Below are 20,484 nucleotides of genomic sequence, written 5' to 3'. Positions count from 1 at the left end.
TAGCAGAAGCCTGACGCACAGTCCCGAGAATGCGGACCAAGTCCACTGGGGGAGTGGACGTTAGATTGAGGGTACAGAAAATGAGATATGTGGATTCTTGCACACCATGTTGCAGCCCAAGATTAGGGTATATCCCACCTATTTGAATTTATTGAAACCAAGAATACTGTGCAAATATTGTACAAATTAAAAATGATTCACAAAGTGACAGGACAACCTACTTAGAAAAATATTTTATATTCTGCCTTTATATGCCCTACCTTAATCTGCGAATTTTCAAAGTACGAAGTTTCTGTGTGACTCTTTTGCAGGTAAGTAAGGAGGCTTATTATGCATCCTGACATTCTTTACCTTTCCTCCCAAAACCACTCAGACCAGAGCTTAAATTTTGGTGAAACAAAATGCTTTTAATTCTATACTTCAGACTGAACTGATTATCTCACAACTGCAAAAAAGTAAACAAGTTGGGTGTCGTGTTCCCTCACTGAGCTTTACGTTGGGTCGTCACTTGTCCGGTCCCTTGCCCCTGCCGGCAAGCAAATGGCCAAGCAGCTGAATCTTTGCAGCTTCCCACAGCTGGGTAAAAACTGAAGGCAAATTACAAAACAAATAGGCTCCCCCCATTATTTATATCCAAAGATTGAGGTTCAGTCGATAACATAAACAAGTTGGCCAGAGTCACAAGAGGTGAGCACTTGGGGGTGCTGACACGGGCTGCAGTCTCGGGGAAGGACCTGAGAACACCGCGGGTGGGGGTCCAAGCCTCACCCATAGCTGGACTCAGCAGAGATTGTACTTAAGCTCCTGGCTGGTTTTGAGTTTCGTAGAGTCAGAAGAACAGACTCCTTCTAGCTGAGAAAACGCGTACCCATCTGAAAGAGGAAAGCACGGGGGGATCTGTTAGGAGCACTAATGCACAGGGAACATTCTGTTGACAGACAGCAAGACTCCTACCGGACTAGGACAGGTTGGCCACCCCAGCCAGGCCCGTGATTGAGGCAGGGAACATGGTGAGGTTCGAAGGGAGAATGGTGATGGAGCAGCTTGCAGATTTGGCTCGGTGACACATACCCATTTCTGGGGCCACAGTTGAAAGATAGACTCTGGCATATACTGAATCATGGGAAGAAGCGAAATTGCTTCTGTGCAGAAGGAAAGCCAAGCGGTCCCAGCCTTCTCTGCACAGCGTAGTCGCCTGCGAGCTGCTCAGAACCCAGGATCCGGCACCGACACCCGACCGGCGCTTGTCACATGTGCCCCAGACTTCACTGGGCGAACGCTGGCCCCACGTCCAGAGCTTCTGGTTTCGTGAGTCTGCCGTGGGGCTAGAGAACTGAGATTTCTCACAACCGCACAGCCTCCGGGCCTGCTGCCCGCCTACGTGCCAGGCCCGGAGAACCGCCCTGTAGGCGGGTTGGACCACAGCCTGCGGGTGGATGCTGGCGTCGCGAGCTTCCAGCCCCGGGGTTTCCTTCCTCCTCTTTCTTTCCCACTGGGGCAGACTCCGCACCACCTCAAGGTGACAGTTTGGGTTTTCTTTCAGAACTACCCGAGTGTTTCCCGTGTGGACGCATAGATGCTCTGAGTGACTATGGAGAACAGACAGGGCGGGACAGGACCTGCGGTGCGGCAGGAAAACCCACGGGAAGGATTTCGGAGCCTCAGAGGCCGCCCTTTTGAAATGGAAGCGTGTTGGCATTTTAAATTGTCTTCTCTCCATTCGCATGGAGACGCTGAACCTTTCTTTTTTTTTTTTTTTTTTTTTTTCCTGTTTTTAATTCTTGACCTGAGATTTCCAGAGAGCAGGAGGATCTGAAAAGAATATTTCAGATTCGGCCTGAAAATATATTTCTCCTAGGTTCTTACAAGACATGTATATGGAGAGGACCTTTTTTGAGCTGGTGAAGTAGCCGCATTACCCCATTCAAAGCTCTGGGCCGTGTTTTAGAATTTTCTTTTGTACGCTAGTGATTTGTTGTGATTTTAAAAAATTCATTCTAAATGTTTAAACCTGCTTTTCCTAAAAAAGGTCCCCCAGACTGTATAAAGTTCTGGCCTCAGAAAAGCAGGATCTGCTGGCTGCTATGCAGAGCTAAACTGTATCTTTGGGGAAACTGGGCCTAGTTTTCCTGTCAGCAGTGTCCCCAGGGAGGAGTGAGAGCTGAAGAGGGACAGCAGGGACCATGGCCCTCCACCTGCCTGCAGTCCTGAGCCTGACAAAGATGCACCATGAGGTCACCGGCTTCAGTCTGATGAACCTCTAGCTTCTACTTACATCCAAATGGGGAGCTCAGAGAAGCCTCCAGCTCCTGGCCTTTCCCATGTTCATCTGTCCTGACAGCCAGAAAGTACCGAGGGGGCCCCAGGGAAAGGCCTCGATGGACCTGTCTCCGGACCGTCCCCTGGCTGGTTTCCCAGGACGGCTGCTTCCTACATGCTCGGCCACAGCCCGAGTCCAGGGGAAGAGGGGAGCAGAAGAGAAGGTTGAGGTGAAGGATGAGGGAATTTTCAACTCATTTTTTTCTTCAACCCGGTAAAACACTCAGCAGATTTCAGAATCGACCAACTCATTTCTCATTATTTTGGCATAATTGTATTTAAAAAAATTTTTTTAATGTTTTACATGTTTTTGAGAGAGACAGAGTATGAACAGGGAAGGGGCAGAGAGAGAGGAGACACAGAATCTGAAGCAGGCTTCAGGCTCTGAGCTGTCAGCGCAAAGCCCAAAGCAGGGCTTGAACTCACAAACCATAAGATCAAGACCTGAGCCCAAGTTGGACACTTACCAGATAGAGCCACCCAGGCAACCCTAATTCACTTTATTATAAGTTGGGGAGTCTGATCAAATCTTAAAGTCAGAATTTTCTGGCTCAAGAAAGAGTTGTTAATTGCAATTAACAAAGAACTCCCCCCTCTATTTCTTAGGAGCTCAGAGCACTGTACAAATTCAAGTTAATATTATGGTATACATCACAAAAGTGTAATACAGGACCCACAAATTGCCCGAAGGACTTCACTCCAAACAACAAAAGATAATGTTGTAGAGGAAACACCTTAGAACCTCATAATCCTATAAGATTTCTAACCTGCCAATAATATCCTATTTTAATATTTTTAAAAAGTGAATCATGACAACAAATCTCTTATATGATGTTTTTAAAAGTAACCGAAATATATTTTTCTATGTCTCACACATTTTCAACCAATGATATTTTAAGGTCATTCACATTCTCATAGATATGAAAGATTTCATAGTGGTTTTAGGACAATATGATTCCTGCGTAAAGCACTGAGCCCTCTATTCAAATCCAGATACGCAGGTCCGTTAACTCTCCATACTGCCTATAATGACCCCAACAGTACGAAATGCCAAAAAGGTAGAGACAGTACAGCTCAGAGACAGTCACTAACATGCCTAGAGTGCCAAAGCGGGTCACGAGGCAGAGCTGGGATGCAGCCGCCCATCTACCTGATTTCCGCGTCTCTGCTCTGGTCCTGGACAGTGTGGCACTTTGGCACGAGACAGCCCGAGACTGCCACCCATTTCTCGTGCTACAATCTGAGGCAAAGGCTCAATCTGCTGAACCACCATTTCCTCCTGTGCAAAATGAGGATTTGCTCAGTTCACCTGCCATTTGACAAGTGTTTAATAACTGTCTCCACATGGTGCCTCCAAGTCTGCAGTGCAGTGAAGGCCAGGTAGTGGCCAAAATCGCAGTTTCACGTGCTCCATAAATGTTGGGCCCATTTTGTCCGTGTCTATAGTTCATGTTGGACAGATGTGAGGAGTGGCTGTTGCTGGAATGGGAAGTTGTGCTTGGACTCATTAGTCACTTAGTTCATTCAGTAAGATCTGTATCGACTGTGTACAAGCATTCTTGGAATAAATTAGTAAAGCAAAAATCCGTCCTGTTACGGAGTTACTGTCTAGCAATAACGACACATAAATAAGCACATAAAGATAATAAGCACCTAACAAGAAGTTAATCGTATGGTATCCAAGAGTGTACTGAAGAGCTATGATGAACAAAAGAAAAAGTAAACTGAAATCAGGAATGGGGTTGTGTAGCAATAAAGTGCTGAAGGTAGGCTCCATTGAGAAGGTGATATTTGGACAAAGACTTGAAGGAAGTGAGAGAAGTGACATGGAAAAATGAGGGATTTGCTTTCTGGGCATAAGTGTTGGCCAGTGCAAAGGCCCCGAGGCAAGAGCATTCCTGATCTATTAGGAGAAGAGCACAGAGGATGGAGTGGAATGAAGGAGGAAGATGAGATGACACTCAGAAAGTAATGGGGTCCAGATCAACCAAGTCCTTTCTGGCCATTGTAAGGCTCTTGCGTTGAATGTGATCGATGGCCCTTGCAGGATTTCAAGCAGAAAATAGGTTTGCCTGTGCTGACGTAGTTTTAAATGCATCACTTTGGCTGCTGTACGAGAGTCAAGAGTAAAAGCAGGAGATTTGGTAAGAGGTTGTTGAGGGAGTGCAGACAGGCGAGGGTGGTCCAGACCAGGGTGCCGACAGGTGTGAGTGAGGAGCAGTCAGTCTCCGAGCGGTGTGGCGGCAGACTGTCTACTGTGTAAGGGGGAATTAAGAATGACTGCAGGGATTTTGGCCTGAGCAATCGCAAGCCTGCAGTTGTCTTCAAGTGAAGACTGAAGAGGGAGCAGGCTTGGCAGGGGAGGAAACTGGGGAGGTCTTGGACATCACTGCTGGCTTTGACTAGACAAATGTCAGTGGAGTGAAGGCTTAATGGAGTGGGTGTAAGAGAGGCTGGGAGAAGGGGATTTGGAGACCCCGAGACAGACAATTGGATCAAGAATTGTTGCTACAAATGAAATGAAGCACACTCTAATGTGTAAGGTGGGGTTCAGAGAAAGTTCTCTTTTTGAGACAACCGTTTGTATGTTGGTGAGAACGATCTAATAGAGGAGAGTGGGAATGCGGTGATGTAGGGGATAAATGAAAGAGGCTCTTGGGGACACAAGGGCAAATGGAGCCAGAGGCACGCGCACTGGAGGGAGAGCCAGTGTGTGGAAACAAGTGGGAAGGCCGAGCATGTGGATGGGAATGGGGCAGGTGGGGTGGTGGCGGGAGCCCTTGTACGTTCATTTCTGGGCTGGAGAAGTCAAGGCCATCAGCTGGGAGAGAGGATGGGAGAGATGATACCCACATTTTTAAGACATCTGCTGTCCTTTGTTTTCTTGTCCTGGTTCATTTTATTACCTTTGGTCACCATTCAACTACTGCTTCCTAAATATCTCTAGGGTGAGGGAAAAGCACAGTGGTGGACACAGGACAGGAAGAAGTACATGTAACATAAAATTTACCATCTTGATGATGTTGAAGTGTACAGTCCTGGGGCACTGAGTGCCTTCACGGGGCTGTGGGACGGTCACCAGCCTCCATCCTCCCAAACAGAAACTCACACCCACTACACATGGAGTTCCCATTCTCCACCCCAGGCCCCTGTGAACCCCCACTCCCTCCTGTCTCTGTGGACTTCAGGACTCCAAGCACCTCACACCAGTGGAATCGTACGGCCTTGTCTTTTTGTGTCTGGCTCCTTTTGCTTGGCATAATCTCCTCGACAAGCACCTAACATTTTCCCATCATTCTTGTCCATAGACTCAGCGCGGTGGCCTGCTCTACGGCACCCCTACTTACGCGGGCCACTTCGATTAACGGATTCGTCCTGGAAGACAACCTGGTGCAGCGGGCTGGGTGGAGACAGCTGGAGGTGACTTGTCTTCACCGTGTGAGTAAATCCGTCATAACCTGGCTTTAGGTCACTGGAAAAAGAAACAGAACAAAACAAGTTGCAAGGTAAAAGAAAAAATGTTTTCCTCACATTTTAGCGTGTGTTCATATATTAAGATAAAGTTGAAAACTGATATCCAGACTTTCAAAAAGGTGCTTCTTCTAAAATAGGGTTGTGCTTGTTAACATTACTTTATATACAGCTGCCCTAACTGAACCAGAAATAAATGACCGAGTCAGAGGCCATATGCCATTATATTTCAGATAGATATTGCCAAATTCACTGCCATGATTCCTTACTTCCCCATACTTTCACCAACCAAGGGTGATCAATGATGATAAGGGGAAAATATCCTTCCTGCATGCTTAGCAGTTTCATTTCTTACTATAAGTAACGTTTAGAATATTTTAATGCATTTAAGAATCTTTAGTGTTTCCTTTTATTTCCTTTTCTGTGAACTGTTTATACTTTGACTATTTTTCTATTGCCTGGGGGTGGTTGGTCTTACTGATTTCTGGAAACAGTTTATCTATTTGGGAAGTTAGCCCTTTGTTAGGTGAGCTTTCTTTTTGTACATTTATATGGTGTTTATAGTTTTGGTTTCGTTTCTTGTTATTGAGATTCATTTTGCATGTGATTAAACACATAGATCTTAAAAGTACAGTGTAATGAATTTTAACAAAGGTATTGATATTCATTATGTATCAATATCCCAGATCTGTTTTTTCTATCAGTACTATACTGTTTTATTTGCTGTAGCAATATATATCAGCTTTATAATAAAATGTAATATAGTGTAATGTGGTTTGAAATCAAAAAGTGTGATGCCCCCAGCTCTGTTCTTTCTCAAGATTGCTTTGGTTGTGTGGGGTTCCATGCAAATTTTAGGATTTTTTTCCATTTCTTTTTATTTTTTTCTATTCTAACACCATTAATATTTTGATAAGGAGTGCATTGAATCTATAGACGGCATTGGGTTGTATGCACATTTTAATGTTAACTCTTCTGATCCGTGAACCCAGGAGATCTTTCCATTTCTTTGTGCCCTCTTTAATGTCTTTTAGCAATGTGTTCTTGTGTTCTAACTTTGGTTACTTAGGTCTTTCACTTCCTTGGTTAAATGTTCCTATGTATTTTATTGTTTTTGATGCTATTGTAAGTGGCATTGTCTTCTTTATTTATTTTCAGATAGTTTATGGGTAGCATATAGAAATAGAGCTGATTTTTGCATATTGATTTTGTATTCTGCAATTTTCCTGAATCTGTTTATCCTTCTAAGAGTATTTTGGCAGATTCTTTAGGATTCTTTATCTACAAGATCTTATCATCAGGAAACAGACAATTTTACCTCTTCCTTTCCAATTTGCATGCTTTTTACCCCCTTACCTAATTGGTCTGTCTAGGACTTTCAGTGCAGTGTTGGTGAGAGTGGGGACCCTTGCCTTTTTTGTGTGTTTTTAGAGGAAAAGCTTTCAACCTTTTACCATGGAGTGTGATGTTACGTGTGGGTTTGTCATAGATGGCCTTTATCATTGTTGAGGTGTGTTTCTTCTATACCCAGTTGGTTGAGAGCTTTTATAATGAAAGAGTGTCAAATTTTGTCAAATGCTTTCTCTGCATCTATTGAAATAATCATGATTTTTGTCTTGTATTCTATTAATATGGTGCATCACATCTATTGATTTGTGGATGTGGAACCATTCTTGCTTTCCCAGAATAAATCCCACTTGATCATGACGTGTGGTCATTTTGATGTGCTACTGAATTTGGGTTAGGTAGTATATTTTGAAAACTTTTGCATGTATATTCAGGAGGGATATTGGCCTTTAGTTTTCCTATACTATCCTTATCTGGCTGTGGAATCAGGAGTTTGGAAGAGTTTGAAAGGGATTGGTAAGTGCTCTGTCGATTTCATCAGTGACACCAACAAGTCCTGGATTTTTACTTGCAGGAGCTTTTTCATTACTGATTAAATTGCCTTATATGGATCTATTCAAATTTTCTTCATTTTTGAAAAGTGAGTTATAATTGACTCATAACATTTAGTTTTAAGTGTACAGCATAATGATATGTATAATCACCACAAGTCTAGTTAGGATCCATCATCCTATGTAGATACAGTTTTTTTCTGGTGATGAGTACTTTTAAGTTATACTTTCTTAGTGTTTTTAAATAGAGTAGTACTATTAACTATAGTCCCCATGTTATACATTACATCCCATGACTTATTTATCTTATAACTGGAAGTTTTCACCTTCGACCCTCTTCACCAGTTTCACCCCACCCCCACCTCTGCAACCACCAATCTGTTCTCTCTACATATGTAATATATATATTTATATATATAATGTCTGTATATACATATATGTACATATATATACACACATACATACATATATACACATGTACTACACACTACATTTTCTTTCTTCATCCACTGATGGACATTTAGGTTGTTACACTATCTTGGCTGTTGTAAATAAGGCTACAGTGAACATGAGGGGTGCAGATGTCTCTTTAACAAAGTGATTTTGTTTCTAGAAGTGGAATTTCTAAATCCTATGGTACATCTAATTTAAATTTTTGAGGAACCTTCCTACTGTATTTCATAGTGGCCATACTAATTTTCATTCCCAACAACAGTGCATAGGGTGAGTTTTTTTTTTTTTTAATATCTTGAAAACACTGTTAGTTCTTGCCTTTTTGATAGTAGCTGTTCTAACAGGTGTGAGGTGATCTAGCACTGTGGCTTTGATTTGCACTTCCCAGATGATTAGTGATGTTCAACACCTTTCCATGTACCTGATGGTCATCCATATGTCTTTGAGAAACTGTCTGTTCAGATCTTCTGATAGTTTTTTAATTGGATTGTTCAGGTTTTTGCTGTTGAGTTATATGAGTTCTCTATATATTTTGGATATTACTCCTTTATGAGATATGATTTGCAAACATTTTCTCCCCTTTAGGTGGCTGTTTCATTTTGCTGATGGTTTCCTTGGCTGTACAGAAGCTTTCTAGTTTGATGTAGTCCTACTTGCTTATTTTCGTTATTGTTGCCTTTGATTTTGGTGTCAAATTTTTAAAAAATCACCAAGACTAATATCAAGGAGCATACCTTTTGTGTTTCATTCTAAGAGTTTTAAGGTTTTATGTCTTACATTCACTCTTTAATCCATTTTGAGTTAGTTTTTGTGTATGGTGAAGATAGTGGTCCAGTTTCATTCTTCTGCATATTGTTGTCCAGTTTTCCCAACACATGTATTGAAGACAAATATTGTATATTTTTGGTGCCTATGTTGTAAACTAACTGACTGTACACGTGTGGACTATTTCTAGACTCTCTATTATGTTTTATTGATATGTGTGTTTTTATGCCATTTCATAGTGTTTTGATTACTATCGTTTTGTAATATAGTTTGAAATCAGAAGTATGATGCCTTCAGCTTTTTCTTTTTCAAGATTGCTATGGTTATTCAGGGTCTTGTGTCATTCTATACAAATTTTTGGATTGTTTGTTCTAATTCTATGAAAAATACCATTGGAATTTTGATAAGGATTGCATTGGATCTGTAGTTTAAGTAGTGTGCACATTTTAACAATATTAATTCTTCTAATCCATAATTATCAAATATTTTTCCATTTGTTGGTGTCATCCTTAGTTTCTTTCATCAGTGTCTTACAGTTTTCAGTTTATAGTTCTTTACCTCCTTGGTTAAGTTGATTCTTAGGTATTTTTATGCAAATATTTTTATGCAATTACTCTATTTAGTGCAATTATGAATGGGAGTGTTTTCTTAATTTATCCTTCAGATAGTTTAGAAACACAACTAATTAGGGACACTCGGGTGACTCAGTTGGTTAAGCATTTGACTTCAGCTTAAGTCATGATCTTGTGGTTTGTGAGTTCGAACACCACAGCTGACAGCTTGGAGCGTGCAGCCTGTTTTGGGTTCTGTGTCTCTCTGTCTGCCACACCCTGGCTCGTGCTTGCTCGCGCTCTCTCCCTTTTTCTCAAAAGTGAATAAAACTTAAAAAATTAAGAAAGAAATACAACTGATTTTTGTATATTTATTTTGTATCCTGTGATACAAATTACTGAATTTGTTTATTTCAACAGTTTTTTGCTGGAGTGTTTAAGGTTTTCTGTATGTAATACCATGTCATCTGCATAGAGTGACAGTTTTATTTCTTCCTTTCCAATTCGAATGAACTCCCTTCCCCACTGTTGTTTTGCTTAATCGCTCTGGTTAGAACATACAGGAGTATATTGAATAAAAGTGGTAAGAGTGGGCTTCCTTATCATGTTCCTGATCTTGGAGGAAACGGTTTCAGTTTTTCACTATTGAGTATGATGTTCGCTGTGGGCTTGTCATAGGTCATATGTTGAGACCTTGTCATTTGTTGTCATAGCTTTATTATGTTGAGGTACATTCCCCCATACCCAGTTTGTTGAGAGTTTTTATCATGAAAGGATGTTGAATTTCAGCACGTGCTTTCTCTATCTTTATTAAGATGGGGCTCTTTTAGCATCATGCACCTGGGTGTGTAGACACATACTTTAAGGTCTCTTGGTAAATGCCTGGAAATGGAACTGTTGGAACCTGGGATACACATTTCTTTAAACTGAATAGAAGTAGCCAGTTGTCCAGACTGGTTTTCCAAGATCTGTACTTGCTCTCCATCCGCGCCCACGCTTGGTACTGTCAGTGCTGAGTACTCAGTAGGTGCCAAATACGTGGGTGTTGATTAATCACCCCGTTCATTTATTTTATATTTACCCACTTAACAATTTTGCTTCTCCCTAAATTAAAAAAAAAATGTGTTTGAGCCTCTATATTCAGGTCACATCACAAGTTGATTTTGACCCTTTCCTTCTTGGTTAACAAAGTACTCCAAATACAGCAGCTGTTCAATATAGGAAAAGACTGATTCTTTGCCTTATAATTCCTGTATGAATATTCCAGGTCCAGAGAAGGCCCCCGTAAAACTCCGGGACATGCCAGGCCTTGCAGGGGGGTGGGGGAGGGAGCCTCGAGTAGAAGTCCGTGGCTACGGAGAAGGAGCATGGCGCTTGTGCTCAGGGAATGCCCAGGTCATGCAGACAACTGGGACTGATCTCTCCCTGGAGGCTTTAGGTTCAGGGATAGAAAATATTAATGCACATTAATTCCGAGCACTTGGCCTGCTCTTGTTTCAAGGCTGTCAGATCAGGATTAGTGGGAAGAAGCAGAAACTGAAAGCAAACCCTCTAATCCGGTGTCTTCCCAGGCAGGGGAGAATGGAGGCCATTCTGGAAGCCCTGGTCCTTTTCTCTGGCAGGCTCTCCCCTGACCCCCATACCCACAGCTTTGTCTAGTGGGAAGGACGCACAGGGAGAGGAGCTGCTTTCCCTACACGTCTAAGCCTTTCTGCAAGAACGTGCAGGGGAAGTGGTGGAAATTAGCAGATTCCTTGGCCCAGCGGCGGGATCTGGGTCTGTCCACCGACCACCACAGGTTAAAATACAGCTAGCATGCATCAGCTTGAGGCACCGTCTGTGAGACTAACAGCAAGAGAGGTTTTGAAAAGGACACAGATTTCTTTAAAAATATGTGAGGTGAAATGGAAATGTGATTTTCCAAAATGTCATTAAAAAAAAGAAAAACTTTTGGTGACCAGACATTAGAAGAGAAAGCCATGAAGAGATAACTCAGACTGTGTGTGCGCGCACGTGTGCGTGACAGGACTGTGTGTAGGGCACTGCAGGCACTGCAGGCCACTAAAAGGGTCTTGTCTTTCTCTGAGTGAGAGGGGAGGTCACAGGAAGGCAGAGAGCACGGTGTGACGTGGTTGGATTTACACCGCCGAAGCCTCCTCCCTCTGACTACTCTGGGGAGGGCCAGAAGTGGAGACCCCCGTTAAGAGGCTTCTGCAGTAATCCAGGAGAAAGACGGAGGGGCTGGACCAGGTCAGGATGGTGCAGGGTTTGAGCAGCAAATTCTCAGGTGTTTTTTTTTCCTTGAAGAAGGAACAATAATATTTTCTGACCCGATGTGGGGTGTGATAGGAGAAAGAGGGTGTGAGAATGACTTTGAGGTTTTTGGCCTGAGACACTGGAAGAAGGAAGTTGCCATCCACTGAAAGGAGGAGCTTAGGGGAAGCTGGTGCGGCTGGGGGGTGAAGTTCAAGAAGCCTGTTGACGTGCGTTTAATCATGGCAAGTATGGCCGTCCCTGGGAGGGAAAGGTGGAGAGAGCAACACGGTGTTTAACGAAAGTCAAGACAAAGGGAAGAGGCTCACCCCTTTTCAAGCACTGTTGGAAGATGCGGTCCTTGAACTCTGCTACTTTCCATCTCACGAACCTCTTCTAGGAACGTTCTGTTGTAGGTGTTTCTAATCCTGTGTTATGGGGAAAGATAAAAAGAACTCATGAGCTTTACCCAGTGGAAGCAACAGTTTTCTCCCCTCTCGGATAGCTGGACATCGCTTGCCCACAGGCTGGATGACGAGAGGCAATGCGTTGTGCTCAGTCTCCAGGTGAACCCTGACTCTTGCTTTCCTAGCAGCGATGGAGCATCACCAGAGAGGGTGCTGGACAGAGCCAGGCGGTGCTCGTTAGCAGCCAGCCTCCCCGACACTCCCTGCCTGCCAGGGGCATCTGTAGATCTGGTCGTGTGTCTAAGTTGCAGCGGGCCCTGACCCTGGAGGAGTCAGGCTGCATGAACTTAGACAGTCGAAAGTTCATAGGACTGAGACATGAGTCTGTAGGACGTTTTCTACCATGGTCACTAGTTAAGAACCTTGACTCTGACATTTTCAGCTGTGTGTTACCTCGGATCCTGCTTCAGTCAGAGAGTGCTAGGACTACTGTGCCCTTCATAGCAGTGCTAGTGGCATTGGGTGTGTACCTGATGTCAGGTGTGCATCTCTAACTTGAAATGTACAGGGCAATGCTCTCCCTTTCTTGTTTCCATCAGGGTCTCTATCTGTATTTGTGCCCTCGTCATTCATCCACTTGTGTGTTCTTTAAATTTTTTGAGCCGCCATGGGGTGTCAAAGCAAAAATAGACATTGTTTCTACTTTCTCTTTTTTAATTTTTTTAAGGTTTATTTATTTTTGAGAGACAGCGAGAGACAGAGCATGAACAGAGGAGGAGCAGCAGAGAGAGAGAGAGAGAGAGAGAGAGAGAGAGAGAGAGAGAGAGGGAGGGAGACAAGAACCCAAAGCAGGCTTCAGGTTCCAAGCTGTTAACACAGAGCCCAGTGCAGGTCACGAACTCACAAACTGTGAGATCATAACTTGAGCCAAAGTCAGATGCTTAGCTGACTGAGCCACCGAGGCACCCGTTTCTACTTTCATAACGCTTCCAACATACATAGAGAGACAGACGGTAGACAAGTGAGTGAAGGAGCCGTGCCCGAGGGAAACGGGTGTGACGGAAGGGGCCCCGCGTGGTACCATTAGAGTAAGAGGCAGGGGTACAGGCCTGTCAAGGGGATTAGCCGAGGCTCCTCTGGCGAAGTGGCATTTGAGCTGGGGTACAGGAGGAGAAGCCAACTAGTGATGGAGGTGGTGGGAGAGCATCCTGGGCAGAGGAGACCCCTGTAGGAGGCCCCTGTGGTGGGAGGGGCATCGTGAGCCTGCTCTGAAGGAGGTGGGAGGGACGGGGCTGGAGCAGGCCATCTGTGGCCTTCGGAGGGGTCTGGCAGGTGCTAAGAAGCGACACAGAGGACCGCTCATGGACTTCTGGCTAGTCACAGCTGCCTACATCCCCAGACAAGTACAGTAATAAGATGCAAGGGTTTAGGCTGGTAGTAAGACTTGGTGGCTTATGAATTTTTGACCGGCTGAGACAGAAAATTATGGCAAGAAAGAAGATTGGGTGATTGGGAGAAATTATTAGAGAGGTCACTGGTCAAGTTTTAGAAAAAAACGCCCAAGAATGTGATGCCACACTCTGTAAAATTGCATTATAAAAGAACCAGCCGGGGCACCTACGTGAGTCAGTGGCTTACGCCTTCGACTTCAGCTCAGGTCATGATCTCAGTTCCTGAGTTCCAGCCCTGCGTCTAGCTCGGCACAGACAGCTGAGAGCCTGGAGCCTGCTTTGGATTTTGTCTTCCTCTCTCTCTGCCCCTCCCCTGCTTGTACTCTGTCCCTCTCTCAAAAATAAGCATTAAAAAAGAATAAAAAAATAATCAACAAGCCTAACTACTGATGTATACTTGAAGAAAAGCACATGTGTCTGACTCATATGCTTCCATTTTAGGAATTTTCTAAGCTGTTCCCTAAACAAAGGAAGCTGCCCTTCTCACTGGTCAGCAGTTCTGCTGCTCTTTGTACACCTGACTACACGGTTTATCAGTCTCAGGTGTATCAGGAAATTGCCGGTGGGAAGTAATGTAACCACCATGAGGAAAATGTAGGTAACAAACAAGATGTGGTTTGAATGTGGGAAAAGAAAAGCTATGCATTATTTTACGGGTTCAAAAGTCCATGGCTATTCATTATAAAAAAGCTGTACTTAACGTGTGTCTATCTAAAAACACTTCTGGACATCACAATCTAAGCAAAGGAGAAGAGTAACATAGGAAAACGTTTTGTCGAGCAATTGAGGTAGAGGCATAGGCTGTATTCGCTGTTTACTCAAAAATGAACAGTTTTTGTTTTATGGAAAAAAACTTTAAGGTAGAGTATAAACATCTTCTATCACCAGGGAATGAACCATAAATAGTACAATGTAGTATTTGTCCCTTATTGTTTTTCTATAGCATAAGCAATAGAACTAAATTACCAAGGAATTATGCATGATAAATAAATAGACGCATACTTAAAGAACAGTATGTGGCAGGTAATTTTCTAAATGCTTTCTATGTATTAGTTGTTCTAATCGTAATTCCATGAGATAAAGTGCTGTCATCTGAATTGTAGATGAGTACATTAATATTAGATTGAATTTAAAATGTTATCCATTTTAGGGGCGCCTGGGTGGCTTAGTCGGTTGAGCGTCCGGCTTCGGCTCAGGTCATGATCTCGTGGTTAGTGGGTTCTAGCCCCACGTTAGGCTCTGTGCTGACAGCTAAGAGCCTGGAGCCTGTCTTCCGATTCTGTCTCTCTCTTTCTGACCCTTCCCTGCTCATGCTATCTCTCTCTCTCTCTCTCTCTCTCTCTCTCTCAAAAACAAATAAAACATTAAAAAATTTTAGAAAATAATACAAAAAAATAAAACCCGTGGCTTTGGTGAATGGATTTGCCAGTGACGTCTTCACCTAGCCGTAGATTCTAGATTTCCTAAAAAAGAGAAGGGTGCGCTGGATGCTGAGGGGCTCCTGTCCAAATCATCCTACCAGTATGTTAGCATCTCCTTCCGTAGCTGAGTATGGCCACGGTTGTCTGCAAGCTCCCAACTGCATTTTGAAGGCAAGTAATAGTAATCTTGGATTTTTCATTGTCTTTTTAATTACTTGAGGTCCCCTTTTTTCCTTTAAGTAAAGATAAGTTAGCATACCACACATTTTTTGTTTTTGTTTTGTTCTGTATTATGGTAAATAGAGGTGTGAAAATCTGCAGTTTAAAGAGGACTGTGAAATCTTTGAAATTTAGTGTAAGTACTGTGTAACTCAAAGAAAGTGTTTTAGTAGTATATACAGTCTTTTAAAACCCAAATCACATGTATATTTGAATTATTTCATGATTTTGCTTAGTTTTCATTTAAGTATCTTCCTAGGATTATACCAAGATTTTTTAAAGGTTTCTTTAATATTTATTTATTTATTTTGAGAGAGCACGAGCAGGGCGAGGGGCAGAGAGAAAGGGAGGGAGAGAATCCCAAGCAGGCTCCACGCTGTCAATGCAGAGCCTGACCCAGGGCTTAGGTCTCCAACTATAAGATCATGACCTGAGCCAAAATCGAGAGTCAGATGCTTAACCAAGTGAGCCACCCAGGTGCCCCATTTGTACCAAGATTTTGAAATCATTCTGGATCATACAGTATTTTATAAGCAGGGCACATAAGTAGATTAGTAAAGGAAGTAGATATGTTGAGGCTAAAAACAAAACAGAGCCAGAAGAGTTGCTCCTAGAAGTCTGGTGGCTCTCGTGGCAGCATCTCACAGTGACCTGGACAAATGAACTTCATTGTGCACTGAGTATATAGCAGCTCATTTAAATATGCCATCTCAGGGCTGCTGGGTGGCTCAGTCAGTTAAGCAACCGACTCTTGATTTCAGCCTGGGTCATGATCTCACGGTGTGCAGGATCAAGCCCCACTTTGGGCTCCCCACTGAGTGTGGAGCCTGCTTGGGATTCTCTCTCTCTTCCCCTCCCCTGCTCACACAGGTGTACATACTCTCTCTCAAAATAAATGAATAAACATTAAAAAAATGCCATCTCAGATACACAAGTTGGAAGAATTAATTAATTGTCCCGTAAGAAAACCAAATTTATGCTCTTGAGGAAATACATTTCATACAAATATTTTAAGCAGAGTTTGATGCAACATGAAAGTTCTGGTGGTTAGGAGGAGAAAAACAGAGTGTTTAAAGATCCAAATATACCCCTTATTGCCTACTCAGAGAGGATTATCCAGCAATTTTCAAATGCCACAGGGGAAAAAATGACTGGGCTACTTCATTTTCTGACATCGTTTACCCTTTAGAGTTTGAATTCTGAAATGGGGAAAATGAATAGTGAGCTAAGACAGGGCAGAAATCATGTAGCTGATATTCTCAAGAGCTCATAACAATATATTTGTAATGGCAGTATTGCCATGGGCCAGAATATAATAACTTTAAAAACATTAAACACGCTTCCAGAAAGATTTAAAAAAAACTCAAGCTGCAGTGGCACCAGCATGGAAGACATGCCTGTGCACTGGCAGCATTTGGCACATTCTTCATCCTCTATGTGACAGCATGGCGTGCCCGATCGATTACTTTGTTCCTCAGCAATTATTTCTGAAGTTAAATTGAAAACCTCATGGCTAGGACGTGGATTAGGATACGGTCAGGAATAATTAGGAGAAATTTATGGCACGCTAAAATGTTGTTGTTTAAAATTTCCCTAGATCAAGTACTTAATAGAAACTTTTTTTCTTTCCAGAAAAAACTCATTTAACTTAATAGAAATATTGATGCTCAGAAATGGAATATAAGCAACAGGATGAAACTTGCATCCTGTAAGCAAAAGATAGAATGAAACAGGACCAATATATATGGTGCTGGGGAAATCAGTGCTCTGGCTTAGATATGAAATGCTCATTCTGAAGATTTTTTTAAATGTTTGTTTATGTTGAGAGAGAGGGAAGAAGAGAGAGCATCCCAAGCAGGCTCTGTGCTGGTAGCACAGGGCAGACATGGGACTTGATCTCACCAACTGTGAGATCATGACCTGAGCCAAAATCAAGAGTCAGATGCCTAGCTGACTGAGCCACCCAGGTGCCCCTGAAATGGTTATTTTAAATTTGTTTTTAATGTCTTTATTTTATTTTGAGAGAGTGAGCGGGGAAGGGACAGAGAGAAAGGAAGACACAGAATCTGAAGCAGGCTCCAGGCTCTGAGCTGTCAGCACAGAGCCTGACGTGGGGCTCGAACCCATGGACTGTGAGATCATGACCTGAGCCAAAGGTGCCCAGAAATGGTTATTTTAAATTGGGAGTCTTTAGCGTATCCTAGTTCATTTCAGGTTTCTCTCTCCGTAGTAGCTGTAGCTCTGCTAGAGGAACACTTTGGTACTAAGTAGATGTTTCTGGGGCACTGCGTGCTATAGCCCTCAGATGGGAGGTTCCCCCCAAGTGGAAAATGATATGTTTCCAGGTTTTTTGGTTATAATTGTTTTTTAAAGTCAGAGATCTGTTTACTTCTTCTAAAAGTCCCATGAGTTTCAATATTCATAAAGTGGCAAATTTTCAAATTTAACTTAATTTGCAAACCATATCATTGGAAAAGAAAAATTAATCACGACAATATATTTTTTTGGTTACTATCTTATTTTTCAACTTACGATGTCCATAATAGATTTAGAATCAGGCACACAATGGGGACTATGAAGAAACCCAGCCAGAAGTGTGGACAAACCAGGACCATACTGACCTGCAAATAAATAGAAATAAAGAGTATTTAAATAGGAATCTTTTAGTTTGTCAGTACTGAGTGCCAAGGGCAACTTTCAGTTTCCCTTCTCCACAAAATCCTGTAGTTGCAGGTATGGATGTAGTCATAGGAGTCTAGAAATACTAAATCCATATAAGTATGCAAAATCTAAATAGAGTATTAGCTAAGTTAATTTGATAGTATATTCTATAAACAACCAAATATTTTGATCAAATAAGTTTTATCTTAGGAATAATGCAAGGGTGCTTCAACCTTATATTACCTAGCAATACAATTTTACTTAAGTTCCAGACATTGTGTGTAAGACAATTGTGCCATTACAGTCCTCTGGGAAAAATCACTCTTCTCTCTGCTTGATTAATTGGTAGTTAACTGATCACTTTAGTTCAATCAGGACTGTATTGATTTGAGACTGGTCAAGGCTCTGTATTATATATATATATATTTTTTTTAATTTTCTGTATATTCTGATGTTTCAGCATCTTAACAAAAAAAAATTTCTATGTGAAGACTGCCCCTCTCAGAGCCAGTTAGTTCTTAGAGATGGTAAGATCTCAGCAGGGAGGATGCCTTTGATCTGCAAACTAATCCGCAGCCCTATCTCCTTTATCTGGTCCATACACCTCAGGAGGAATAATCCTCTGCCATAATCATCCCAGAACCAGGTACCAGGCAACTAGAAACCACCTCTATAGTCCAAAGCCTGCAAAAATTACTTAAACTAGTCATTCCTGGACTCTTTACCCTGCTCTGCCTTGTCTTTCCCATGGAAGCCTCAGTAAAGGCAAGGCCTGAGCACTTCCCAACTCCTGTGTTCCTCCTCCTGACCACCCCGATCTCCTTCCCATGTGGCATGCTGTGATTTATCTTTAGGACCTGTGACAATAATAAATTTTATCAAAATGGCTATAGTAAGTCCTTACCATTGAGAAATTACTTTAAATGTAAATGGGTTAAATTCCCAAATCAAAAGACACAGAGTGACTGGATAAATAAAAAAGATCCAACAATACACTGCTGATAAGGCATTCACTTCAGCTCTAGGGACACACAGGCAAAGGTAAGGGGGTTAAAAAGATACTACAAGTAAATGGTAACCAAAAGAGAGCAGAGTGGCTATACTAATATTAAATAAAATAGACATTCAGGCCAAATCAGTCATAAGAGACAAGGTCACTATATAGTATTATGGAGGTCAATTTATTAAGAGGCTATAAGAATTATAAGTTTATTTGCACCTGATTGGAGCACCTAAATATTTAAACCAGATATTAACAAAACTGAAGGGGAAATTCACTAATATAATAATAGTAGGGGATTCAATTCCCCACTTTCAACAATGGGTAGAACATTTGGACTGAAAATTGGTAAGGAAACAGCTGTCCTCAATAACACAATAGACAAAATGGACCTTATGACTTATTCAGAACATTCCTTCCAACAGCACCAGAATACACATTCTTCTTCAGGGCAAGTGGGAACATTCTCCAGGATAGATTACATGTTGGGCCACAAAGCAGCCTTAAAAATTTAAGAAGAATAAAATAATATCAAGTATTTTCCCCTGATCACAATTATATTTAATTGGAAATCAATAATAGGAATAAACTGATAAAATCACAAATATTTGGAAATTAACACACCACTGAATAACCAATGGGTCAAAGAAGTCAAAAGGGAAACCACTCATGCATCTCTGGAATACATCCTACTTGCTTGTGATGAATCATTTTTTTAATGCATTATTGAATTTGGTTTGTGAATATTTTGTTGAGGATTTTGCGTCTGTGTTTATCAGAGATATTGGCCTGTAGTTCTCTTTTTTTGTAGTGTGAATCTGGTTTTGGTATCAGGGTAATGCTGGCCTTTTAGAATGAATTTGGAAGTCTTTCTTCCTTTTTTAGAAGTGTGGGAAGAATAAATATTAACTCTTATTTAAATGTTTGGTAGAATTCACTTGTAAACTATCTGTTCCTATATTTTTGTTTGTTGGGAGGTTTTTGATTATCAATTCAATTTCATTACTTAGCAATTCATCTGTTCAAATTTTCTTTTTCTTATTCAGTTTTCTAAGATTGTATGTTTCTAGGAATTTATCAATTTCTTCTAGGTTGTCCACTTCATTAGCATATACTTTTTTTTTTAACATAATTGACCTTTTATTTAAAAAAATTACAGGGAGCAATTTCCAGCATATTTTATAAAAGTACTGCCTGTATCAAACATTTATATCACTATTAATTCCACTGAAGAGCTGCTGTGGTTTTTTTTAAGGTACTAATTCCAATTGATGGGATACATGCCCTTAAAATAGAAAGTTTCCATTATTTATCCAAATGTCAAAATTAAGATTATTGAGAAGTTTATTGCTTTCTGGCTGGGCAAGATGCTGCTAGCACATCTTAGGTAAATAATATTCTTTATTAAAAACTATGAGGTCATTCTGTTTAAAACTTTCGGGATAATTCACAGAAAATAGATATATTTATTCAAATTACATACTGAAGGGCTGGGCAATCAGCTATAGACATTTATATGTGACGCAGCTCTTTAAAGAAATAAGACACACAAACATATCTGCCTGGACAGAATATACACAATTGAAATTAATAAAACCTGAAAGACAATATTGTT

The 20,484-nt window shown here is 41.6% G+C and overlaps 1 protein-coding gene across 1 annotated transcript in view; it reads right to left on the bottom strand.

Moving 5' to 3' along the window:
• Positions 1-381: 381 nt before the first annotated feature.
• Positions 382-20,484, bottom strand: part of LOC115290604 (phospholipid-transporting ATPase IB-like) — a 190,457-nt gene continuing 170,354 nt past the window's right edge. The window contains exons 35-38 of the mRNA XM_029938483.1: positions 17,741-17,829; positions 12,040-12,138; positions 5,667-5,791; positions 382-872 (exon numbers count right to left, since the gene is read on the bottom strand). Of these exons, the coding sequence (XP_029794343.1) occupies positions 781-872; positions 5,667-5,791; positions 12,040-12,138; positions 17,741-17,829 (405 nt within the window). The 3' untranslated portion in view covers positions 382-780. The remainder of the gene's footprint in view (positions 873-5,666; positions 5,792-12,039; positions 12,139-17,740; positions 17,830-20,484) is intronic.

This window comes from Suricata suricatta, chromosome 4 (genome assembly GCF_006229205.1).
Source record: "Suricata suricatta isolate VVHF042 chromosome 4, meerkat_22Aug2017_6uvM2_HiC, whole genome shotgun sequence".
Lineage (NCBI taxonomy): Eukaryota > Metazoa > Chordata > Mammalia > Carnivora > Herpestidae > Suricata > Suricata suricatta.
The sequence above is the reverse complement of the archived record's forward strand: the minus strand, read 5'-3'. Positions and strand labels throughout refer to the sequence as shown.